Source organism: Schistocerca gregaria, chromosome 3 (assembly GCF_023897955.1).
Source record: "Schistocerca gregaria isolate iqSchGreg1 chromosome 3, iqSchGreg1.2, whole genome shotgun sequence".
Taxonomy (NCBI): Eukaryota; Metazoa; Arthropoda; class Insecta; order Orthoptera; family Acrididae; genus Schistocerca; species Schistocerca gregaria.
In genome coordinates this window covers 736,565,954-736,578,209 of record NC_064922.1, presented here as the reverse complement: position 1 = coordinate 736,578,209, position 12,256 = coordinate 736,565,954, and the positions used below count along the sequence as shown (strand labels likewise).

The following is a 12,256-nucleotide window of genomic DNA, read 5'->3' as shown; positions in this document are numbered from 1 at the left end:
ACATTCCACAGCTGATAAAACTCTAAAAGTGAAACTTCCAGGCAGATTAAAATTGTGTGCTGGACTGAGACTCAAAATCAGGACCTTTGCCTTTTGCGAGGAAGTTCTCTACTGACTGAGCTACCAAAGCAAAATTCATGACCCATCCTCACAGCTTTAATTCCACCAGTAACTCATCTCCTACCTTCCAAACTTCACAGTAGCTCTCATGAGAGCCTTGCAGAACTTGCACTCCTGGAAGAAAGGATATTGCTGAGATCTGCCTTGGCCACAGCCTGGGGGATGTTTCCAGAATGAAATTTTCACTCTGCAGTGGAATGTGCACTGATATGAAATTTCCTGGCAGATTAACCCTGTGTGCCTTTTGCGGGCAAATGTTCTACTGACTGAGCTACCCAAGCATGACACACAACCTGTTGTCACAGCTTCAATTCTGCCAGTACTTGTCTCCTTCAAACTTTCCAAACTTCACAGAAGCTCTCCTGAGAACCTTGCAGAACTAGCACTCCTGGAAGAAAGGATATTGTGGAGACCTGGCTTAGCCACAGCCAGCAGAGTGAAAATTTTACTCTGTAAACCCTGAAAGTGTTGAAACTTGGTTAAGTGCAAATAAACTTATACTGAATGTGAGGAAAACAAATTACATACAGTTTGGTAAAATGGTTCAGGATGAAGACATTAATTTAGAACTGGGTGACAGACTAATACAGAGTGGAGTTTGCAAAACAGTTAGGGGCAGATATATATGAAGCTATGAATTGGAAACACCATGCAAGATTCCTTACACACAAACGTAACTCAGCCTGCTTTGCACTGTGAGTTATCACAAATGTTTGCACTTTGGAAGGTATCAGAAAGGCATACTTTGGATATTTTCATTCTGGGCCAACTCAAAATCTAGTTTAAAAGAAAATTTTCTCTTACAAAAATAGGTTGCTCAAACGATTACCCATAGTCCTGCTCAAGCTCAGTGCAGATCCCTTTTCAGGAAATCTGCCATCACTCTACACAGGGTGACTCAAAAAGGGCTTTACAACGTAGGAATGATACAGAAATTTACTGAGATAATTTACAGAATCGGTGGATGTGGCATTTAGTACTAAACAAACTCAAGTTTGATTCATGCAGTGCATCAGTACCCCATTCCACCATCAGGAGTGTCAGTATAGTAGAAAGTTAAAATGGCTACTTTCACTGGTTTGGAGGGTACTCACTGTTTGTTTTGGCTTCATGAAACAAACTCTGCAACAACTGTTTGCCATAAATTTCACACTGAATATATTAAAGAACCTCCAAGTAGGCCTACAATTTGCTCTTGGCACAAGAACTTCATTGAGTTGTCTTGCACAAGTTACACCAGATTTGCTGCAAAGTGTGTGGCAAGAAATTGATTACAACTGGGATGTCTGCCACATCACAAATGGTAGTCATGTCAAACCAAACTGACACTTGACACTTTTATTTGCTGCAAAATGTTAGATCTACTTATTCTCTAAGTTACCTCAATAAATTTCTACATCATTGCAAAGCTGTCAAGGCTTTTTTGACTCACCCCCTATATTTAAATGTGTACTCTTAACCAAAGCAAATCTGAACAGTCACCACACAAATCTGACAGTCACAACTATAATACATGGAACAGGAATGCTCTCCACATATAAAAAACAAAAAGAGCACAAACTCAGAAGTATGTGTGCTATATGGGTGTTAAGCTCTGCAATACATTGAAGACTTAAAGGATGATATAAATTTTAAATTAGAACTCAGCAAATTTTTAACTGATGTATGTTGCCACCCAGTAAATGAACATTTTGAAGATCAAGAAAATTATTTTATAAAATAATCTCTGGCATATGTGTCGCAGTTGTGTGATAACTCCTGTGAGAAGTTCTATCTTTGTATGTTTCAGTTTAGGCCTATACTATACTCTTTTACTATCTATGTCACTATTTATTCTAAATGTAGTTATTGCCAAACCTGGAGGACCTCCTCACTATGGATCAATTGGAATGAAAGTAAATCTAATCTAATCAAAACAAATTATTATACACCATTCTTATGCAAAGAAATTGTAAATTTACTGGTATATGTTGTAGGTATTTTCATTTCGTACATTCCATATTTTTAATTTCTATGTACAACAAGACCATCATCATTTGTACAATGACACAGATGATAAATAAATACAAGTGCATTGTAAATTTACATTTTTCATAATAAGTTTGTTATTGCCTCTTAAACAAAGATATATTTAAGATGTTTTTGACTCATTCCACATCTATGATGACAATTGCACTTAGGATCTTTGGAAGGGACATTAGCATAATTTTTCATTGCTACATATTACGTATTTTTGTTTTCTAACATGTTGTACATCCTTGAGTATATCCCCCACTTTTGATCTATGGAATGAGAAGTATATCTGTCTAGTGGTATATTTTTGGACTGATCACTACTGAGTTGGGCGACAATTATCCCGCAGTGCTGTGTCTGTACCTCTTAAACAATCCACAAATTCAGCTGTCTCTGGGATTTGTGCACTGGACACAGAACCCCCAGAATCTGTTAGTTTTCTGATTCCAATAAGTTTTTGTTCTGACTGTTGACTGGCTGATTAATCTTATCACTATGTACTATGTATGTCACATTAAGTGGCTATATGCATTAATGGTTTGGAAAAATAATCATAATTAAGTGGCCACTGCCCTCCTGTCAATATGTGGTTCAGACAGCACGATATAGTGTGAATAAATTGTAGTTGTACAGGGAATGTAAGAATTTGTGAACATACCTGAGGCATCCTGGGTATCTGGAGCATGTCTTGCGACATTGGCCAAGAAGCAGACGAGTGCCCACAAAGTGTCTCTGTTTGCCACAGGCAGGAGCTGAATTAAGTGCTGCAGAGCTTCATACTGCAGCCGTCTGTTTCGTATCCCTGTAGTTGTAGATAGGATTAATATGAAGAGTAGATACCAAACTGTTATGCTTATGGATATACACTGAATTGTTTGGTATTGTGCTTCAGTGTGAATATTTCTAGAAAAAGCCTTGCCAAACTGCTTTGACAATTTCATCATACCAACAAATGTATTTACAATTATGAAAAGGTTGGAAATGAATTGCTACTCACTTTAGATGACATGCTGACTTACAGACAGACACTATGAAGAGACTGTTACACACTGAACTTTCAGCCAAAGCCTTTTTCAGAAAACAAAGGGAAACACACACACATTCACACAAGCAGGCACACCTATTGCACACATGACCACTATCTTTGGCTGCTCTGGCCGTACTGCCAGTCAATAGGGCCAGAGACAGCAGTCATGTGTGCATGAGTTGTGTGTGCTTGTGTGAAAGTGTGTGTGTTTCTCTTTCTCTTTTGAAGAAGGTTTTGGCCAAAAGATCAGTGTATAACAGTCTTTCTACTGTGCCTGTCTGCACCACAGTGTGTCATCTTTATGGTGAGTAGAAATCTATCATATTAATAATTGTTGATATTCCAACCTGGACATTCTATTATTCAATAAATGTATTTGTATTGTTTGTTCAATATTTTAAACTATCGGTGTTAACAGTGAACCTGTGTTTCCTCTATGCCTTCATTGAGCCCAGAATTCACTGTGTTCTTTAGAAAATGTATTGTGAAAGATTTAAGAGGGGGCTGAAGGGAGCACCAGAAGGGAAGTACAACCACACACATTGAATACCCATGGGAGAAGATTAGTCTCAACATTGTAAACTCCACCTCCCTCACGTATTTTTGAAAAAGAGAAGGACTACATTAAAGGTACCTTATGTTTAAATGTCTATATGGCAGTAATCGAAGTTCACATTGCCTTAAGAAGTGATAGATGCATATCACGGTATGCATTCTACAGCATAATTGTAAGTCTTTACAAATGACTGAAATTAAAAATAGAAAGATTGAGCACTAATGCTGTTGCTACTGTTGTGCTTAAGTTTTATCTGAGTCTCAAGGATGGTGCTGGTGATGCAGGTACCGTATTTGCAAGAAAAATTCTGACTTTTACCAACTGAGGACCAGGAAGCTAAGGCATCAAGAAAGATGACACAGATAGTAAGTGATTTACTGAAAACATCAAGAAATGAAACATGCTAAAGTAAAAGATCCATAGTTGATACTGCTATAGAAACTCAGGGGCAATTGCCACCCAATGCAATTATACTTACTCTGTGTCTGAACGAAGGCTGGATACAGGTCCCTGCAAAGCAATGGTTCTGGCAAATCCCTGAAATACTCCTTCAACAGAGTGGCCACATCATGTGGACAGTGATCCCGACCAAGGGTAATGTCCTTCCCACAGTCGAAGTCTTCTCGCAACTGTGAATAAAGTTGTTAATATGATACAAAATAAGAAGCAGATGATTTAATAAATTTTGTATGTAGTAACTGATTGGAATAAACATTGCTAACTGACATGAAAAGTATTGCAGAGCAGCTCCAGAGGAAGTAAGACAGGAGTAATGAATGGAAGTCAAGAGTTTAAGACTGGGATTGACTAAAAAGTAAATCTACACTATGCTGGATCAACACACACCTAAACCCAACTCCTCCTGAGAATATGTGCCTGGTGCACTGACAACTCTGCTATGTTATTTTATGTGAAGAAGTTCAAGGATGAACAGTGAGAGGGAAGGAGGGAGGTGGAGGGAGGGGGTGAGCTGAGAGGGACAGATTGTTTCCAAACCATTCAATGCTTGCTAGGTATTAGAATGCTTTGTTTCTTTTTCTGCATAAAAACAGGCATTGCATAACTCTGTTATTGCCTGACAATTAATACAGATATTTTATTACTGAAAAGAGGTACGGATATCATAAATATTAAAAGTTGTAATAAAGAATGGATTACATATCAGGAAATAATTCAAAACTGCAGCCACTGAGTGCAACAGGGAGACAGTCAATGTGCTTGGAATAAATTTCAGCCTGAAATAGTGTTTCCAATGAGAGCAATAAGATGCTGTGAAATGTGTTGTGTATTTTTGTTCTGTAGCTATAAACTGCTCCTGCAAAGTTGCAAAGTATTCACTCACTCATTGGGAATGATGGCTTTCCATGGCCTCAGATTTTTGCAGTGGTTTTAGGGTAATGCTCAATAACATTATTTCTTTAACTTCTGATAAATTTGAATTACAATGACTTTGTCACATGTGATGGAGTGCTAAAATGAGAGAAATAAAATGTAATGCATGAAACAGCACTAGAGAAGCAACTCACTTGTATAGCTAATTGTGTTAACTTAGTAACAAAAACCAGAATTTTACTTCAGAAAACTCCTTTGGTCACATGGTAACCCCAGTACTTGACTATGAGTTTCCATTCTTCCTTGTTACACAGTTCACTATATATTTTTAACTGCCCTTTAAAAAATGGCTGCATTTTCTAATGATTAAGTAACTCTGGCCAGTGGATCATATTGAGCTACTAGTATACTCAACAAGCTTTGAAGTGCCTTCTGAACATATCTGCAATTAATGATTTCTTTGGCAGCAATTAATAAAAAATGTCTCCAAAACATCATTTAATTCATTGACATTCAAATGATAATGGTTCACAGTGTGCATAAATTATACTGCCAGACAGGATACTGGAACCTGAAAGGTTGCAGAAATACTGAACAAACATTTTTGACAGCTGCTGAGAAGGCAGACTGTATAGGACCTGTGGATGATGCAATGGTTCTTCTACATAAAGCTATCAGCATCAAAACCTCACAGACATCGTTATATACTTTTATGAATACGTACAATGTATTTTGATGAATCCAATTGCATGGTATGGTTGCTGAATGGCAAATAAATAAAACATATCCCCCCTTCCATTGTATTAAATAAGAATTGCGTTTGTGTGGGCGATATTTCCAGTAAAATATTGTTGTAAACATATCGCCTAAGTTTATCACGCAATAAATTCAAAACATCTCTACAAGAAGAAATTGTCCCTGATAATCTAAAAAGTGATACATCTGTTTAAAAAAGGGTGATGAAAATAATCGCAAAGTATATCCAAAATTCTCTTTTAACTGTTGTTGTTGTTGTGATCTTCAGTTCTGAGACTGGTTTGATGCAGCTCTCCATGCTACTCTATCCTGTGCAAGCTTCTTCACCTCCCAGTACCTACTGCAACCTACATCCTTCTGAATCTGTTTAGTGTATTCATCTCTTGGTCTCCCTCTATGATTTTTACCCTCCACACTGCCCTCCAATACTAAATTGGTGATCCCTTGATGCCTCAGAACATGTCCTACCAACCGTCCCCTCTTCTAGTTAAGTTGTGCCACAAACTTCTCTTCTCCCCAATCCTATTTAACACCTCCTCATTAGTTATATGATCTACCCATCTAATCTTTAGCATTCTTCTGTAGCACCACATTTTGAAAGCTTCTATTCTCTTCTTGTCCAAACTAGTTATCGTCCATGTTTCACTTCCATACATGGCTACGCTCCTTACAAATACTTTCAGAAATGACTTCCTGACACTTAAATCAATACTCAATGTTAACAAATTTCTCTTCTTCAGAAACGCTTTCCTTGCCATTGCCAATCTACATTTGATATCCTCACTACTTCGACCATAATCTTTTATTGTGCTCCCCAAATAGCAAAACTCCTTTACTACTTTAAGCGTCTTATTTCCTAATCTAATTCCCTCAGCATCACTCAACTTAATTTGACTACATTCCATTATCCACATTTTGCGTTTGTTGATGTTCATCTTACACCCTCCATTCATGACACTGTCCATTCCGTTCAACTGCTCTTCCAAGTCCTTTGCTGTCTCTGACAGAATTACAATGTCATTGGCAAACCTCAAAGTTTTTATTTCTTCTCCATGGATTGTAATACCTACTCCGAATTTTTCTTTTGTTTCCTTCACTTCTTGCTCAATATACAGATTGAATAGCATCAGGGATAGGCTACAACCCTGTCTCACTCCCTTCCCAACCACTGCTTCCCTTTCATGCCCCTCGACTCTTATAACTGCCATCTAATTTCTGTACAAATTGTAAATAGCCTTTCGCTCCCTGTATTTTACCCCTGCCATCTTTAGAATTTGAAAGCGAGTATTTCAGTCAACCCTGTCAAAAGCTTTCTCTAAGTCTACAAATGCTAGAAACATAGGTTTGCCTTTCCTTAATCTAGCTTCTAAGATTAATCATAGGGGCAGTATTGCCTCACGTGTTCCAATATTCTTCCCCAAGGTCAGCTTCTACTAGTTTTTCCATTCGTCTGTAGAGAATTCGCGTTAGTATTTTGCATCCGTGACTTATTAATCTGATTGTTCGGTAATTTTCACATCTGTCAGCACCTGCTTTCTTTGGGATCAGAATTATTATATTCTTCTTGGAGTCTGAGGGTTTTTCGCCTGTCCCATACATCTTGCTCACCAGATGGTAGAGTTTTGTCAGGACTGGCTCTCCCAAGGCCGTCAGTAGTTCTAATGGAATGTTGTCTACTCCCGGGGCCTTGTTTCGACTCAGGTCTTTCAGTGCTCTGTCAAACTCTTCACGCAGTATCGTATCTCCCATTTCATCTTCATCTACATCCTCTTCCATAATATTGTCGTCAAGTACATTGCCCTTGTATAGCCTTTCTGTATACTCCTTCCACCTTTCTGCTTTCCCTTCTTTGCTTAGAACTTGGTTTCCATCTGAGCTCTTGATATTCATGCTGCAAGTGGTACTCTTTTCTCCAAAGGTCTCTTTAATTTTCCTGTAGGCAGTATCTATCTTACCCCTAGTGAGATAACCCTCTACATCCTTACATTTGTCCTCTAGCCGTCCCTGCTTAGCCATTTTGCACTTCCTGTCGATCTCGTTTTTGAGACGTTTGTATTCCCTTTTAACTATCTCCACAAAATTTGTTAAAAAACTGATGGACAAACTGATTGTCGATCATCTTAACTTCCACAATACCCGCAACAAAAGTCAATTTGCGTTTCATGCTGGTCTTTGACCTGAACAGGCAGGTCTTTTTTAACAATCAGGCTTTGTAAGCCATTAACAAAATAAACGTATTTTTTGTAATCTCTTGAAAGCATTCTGTTGTGTAAACCATTAAATTCCTTTGTAAAAGGGATAACATTACAACAACAAAATCCACGAAGTCACCCTGACGCCGCATTTTATGTTCTTCTTTTATTAAGTGCCGTTCTAGATCCCGCCTGGGTTCGGCACCGACATGTAAAACGCTGCGCGTGGTGTTACGTTTGGCAGCTTATCAGTCTTGTTATTTCTCACGACAAATCCCGTAATGTGGCTTCCGGTCCGTTTTGTTGGGTTCCTATTGTAATGGTACAGAGGAAATTGTAAAAAACGCGGCATTTGTATGATGCACTCGATGTTGCGAAAATGATTGTTTTTCATGTTTCTGCAATACTTACCACTTTGGTTCGTGTTAGACTACATTTGTGGTATAAAACAACGGACATAGTCTAAATGAGTGTTTGGCTTTTAATTTTTTCCTAAAAATTAAACTATTATGTTTTCTTAATTTACCGTAAGCAAACTTTATTAACAATCTTTCATAAACTACGGGTATTTAAGAATTTATTTGAAACAAAACAGAAATTTTACGTGCAATTAGAAACAAGAAGAAATGCATTATTCATAAAAAAATTTGATGAGTAACTCAATTACGAGATGTAGGTAATTCAGTTTGAAGGCAAGACTTGAACCAGCGTCCCATGAAATGCACCGAGTTATCCATCAATTTACCTACTGATTGCGCTCCACGCCCAGTGTGTAATTGTATCTCAGTTGTATAAAATGCAGTCCTTCGTAAACTTCAAAGCCGTTTTTTATTTTTGTAAATTTATGAAAAACGTTAAGAACAACCTATTTCCCAGCACTCTTTGACCATGTTATACACACATGTTTCACTACGGAGCAGTGAGCAGTCTCAGCGATTTTCATACTGCGTATCAACAGCGCGACAATCAGAGAACAACAGTACAGAAACTGTGACTGTGCACGATTTTTGAAATAAAAACTACATAGCTTAGGCGTGATTGAGAAAAATGTTGTCAGCTGTTAATAAATTAGAAGATCTTAAAGTTTCATTTAACGTACTAAGTAATAAGATATCTGAGCCGTTTGCGACTCGCGTTGATGCCGTTGATAGCTTGGCATCTTTAATAGCGATAGTGGGTCTCGTTTCCTTAGCGTGTTCACTGGCACCACTACGTTTGCACGCCTTGTCTGTCCGTGAGTGGCAGCAGTAGCGTTTATTGATAGCGCTTAGTGTAGTATTATCTTTGGAGCGGCCTCTAGTATTTCCGGGTAGCCGTGTGTCGAGGGAGTTGAGTTTGGACGGAGCAGCAGGGAAGGTCGGACAGCCAGTACTCGCCCGAACACTGGCGACACACATGCATTGTCCGACGGAAGGATGTGGTCGCGAGAGGTCAGCTTACTTTTCTGGCAGTATACCTTTCCTCGTCTTGTTGATGCTATCCGACATGGCGTGTAGTTCGACAGCCTCTTGAATTGTACTGTGCATATGTTTTGGGAGGTCTACCTGGGTTCTAGTATTTCCATCGGCCTTGGGTGTGTTTGTGAAGACGTGGTGCTTTCTGTCTCTCCACCCTTGCCTAAAAATATTCCATCGTTGTACCGGTGATCGGACGTTAGGCGGATTGGTTAGTCGGTCGGTGGGCGCTTAAGGTACCCCTGGCGTGAGTTGCCATCCTGTTACGTGAGTGCAACTCTTGGCTGCTTGTCTCACCGCTTACACTCTCCTCAGATCCATCCAGGGAGCACTGTCTGTGGATCACTCCATCTTATTTGGACAAGTTGTCATAATTTTTTAAAGTTTACCCTAATTTTTTAGCATGTTATTGCCTTCCCTACATGTAATTCCGGCCTTCAGCCATTAATTGTTGGTAACACTGTTTGTGGCCTTCAACCCCCAATAATTTTGAATCCTTTCTTAATCAGGGCTTCCGCTGTTAATTTTTTGGCCTTCAGCCATCACTATAGCTTGTTACAAGTTATTAAGATTATTAGAAAGGGTTTTAGTATTTTTAAGGTGTAATTGTCCACTTTATATGTAATTCAGGTCTTCAGCCCTTGTGTATTCTGAAAGTGCTTGTGGCCTTCAGCCCACAAATAATTTTCAACCTTCTTAATCAGGCCTTCAGCTGTTGATTGTGTGTAACATTGTTTATGTCCTTCAGCCGACCAATAATTGGCAATTTTTTTCTTAATAAGGCCTTCAGCCGTTACTAAGGCTTGTTACCGTTCTGATTGTTGAGAAGAAAATATCGTAGTATTTGCTAATGTGTAACTGCCTTCCTCACTTGTAATTCAAGCCTTCAGCCATTGTGTATTCTGAAATTGCTGCTGGTCTTCAGCCGTTAATTGTTTGTAACATTGCTTGTAGCGTTCAGCTTACAAATAGTTTCAATTCTGTCTTGATAAGGCTTTCAGCCGTCACTATAATTTGTTACAGTATTAAGATTGTTAAAAGGGTTTTTGGTATTTTTAACGTGTAATTGTCCACCTCATTGGTAATTCAGACCTTCAGCCGTTGTATATTTTTGAAATTGCTTCTGGCCTTCAGTCAACGAATAATTTTGAACCTTCTTAATCAGGCCTTCAGCCGTTGATTGTGTGTAACATTGCTTGTGGCCTTCAGCCGACAATAACTTGCAATTATTCTAAAAAGGCTTTCAGCTGCCAGTGTAGTAATATCTTTTAAAAATGATTGTTGAGGTTTTGGTTTTTAAAAATAAAGTATGTGTTTTCTGTGCAAACAACGGTAGCTGATTAGGCTCGGTCCAAACCTTTCCTGCTTTCCCAAGTCCCACATTTCAGTGTTAGCAGAGCGTGGTTGCGATTGTAATATTCCCATTACAGTTACCATTGGTTTGAATTGCAACATGATATTTGTCTTGCTGTTTTGTCATTTTAGGTGATTATTTCTAATGGCAGTCAGGCAGTGCCCAGGTGTCGGCCTGCTGAGGAGCGATCACCTCATTTATCAGCTGGCCGTTTGCATGCTACCGTTCTTCAGCCGGTTGACGACGTCACGCTGGATGTTGTGGGTGATACAGAAGCAGCTATCGGTTTTGTTTAAGGCCATTAGGGGGCCTTGAGCATACCATAGGCCTGTTGGAAGGCACTAAACTCAGTGGGAGTCAGTTAGACAGGTTGCGGGCACAGTTAATGTACGTTTTTGAGTAGGTGGCCAACCTTTGGTGCCCTTTAAATTCTGGTTGCTCCTTTTGGTTAGTCAGCTTCGAATAGTTCTTCAAGTTGGTCATCTTGTGAGACTTAGCTCGGGACCTTCTTCAGTGCAGGGATGTCGGGTTGCCTATGGGCGTGTTCCCTCTGCATGGTTGGGTCCGAACGAGTGTCTCGCTTGGGGCTTTCTCATGGCCATTGTTTTTCGCCTTCGTTAAGGAGCTGCCGCTCGATTTCATTTTGAGATCTGACTGTCTATATTTTTTTTGTGTTTTGGGTTATTCGGTTAATATAACCGAGTGCTCCCTTATCATCTAAATTGCTTAGGCCTCTAGTTGGTAGCCCTGGGTTGATGTTTGAGGGGGGGGGGGGGGGGGGGGGGAGGTTGAGCCATGTGCGGCTCACGTTGATGCCATTCATAGCTTGGAATCTTGTAATAGCGACAGTGGCGTCTCGTTTTCTTAGTGTGTTCACTTGCGCCACTACATTTGCTCGCTATGTCTATCCGTGAGTGACAGCAGCACTTATCGATAACGTGTAGTGTAGTCCCATCTTTGGAGTGACTTCTAGTATTTCTGGGTCATTGTGTGTCAAGGGTGTTGAGTTGGGACAGAGGAGCAGTGAAGGTCGGACAGCCAGTACTCACGTGACCGCTGGCGACACACATGCACTGTCTGATGGAAGGATGTGGTTGCAAGAGTGCACGACCACATCAAGGATCGCGTTCATCGAGTTTTGGTTGAATGGACCGTGATATTCGAGTAGTGTAACTTTTACTTGTGTGTGTGTGTGTGTGTGTGTGTGTGTGTGTGTGTGTGTGTGTGTGTGTGTGTGTGTGTCCACGCGTCGAAGTGACCTCATGGCAATAAGTTGTCAGTCGCCGATTTATACTGGGATCTTTCCTGTACCTGGCCTGAGTGGCGACGACCATTGGTTGGTCGTTCAATCAGTCGTTGCAGCATTTCGTCTTCCGACCGCTTCTCGCTTCTCTATGTTTGTGCCGATATATAATTCGTTCGTGTTGTTTCACAGTGACTAGTTTTAATATT

At 39.7% G+C, this 12,256-nt stretch overlaps 1 protein-coding gene across 1 annotated transcript in view; it reads right to left on the bottom strand.

Moving 5' to 3' along the window:
* LOC126353786 (uncharacterized) overlaps positions 1-12,256 on the bottom strand; it is a 461,839-nt gene that overhangs the window by 70,839 nt on the left and 378,744 nt on the right. Inside the window, exons 6-7 of the mRNA XM_050002875.1 lie at positions 4,195-4,345; positions 2,792-2,935 (exon numbers count right to left, since the gene is read on the bottom strand). Of these exons, the coding sequence (XP_049858832.1) occupies positions 2,792-2,935; positions 4,195-4,345 (295 nt within the window). The remainder of the gene's footprint in view (positions 1-2,791; positions 2,936-4,194; positions 4,346-12,256) is intronic.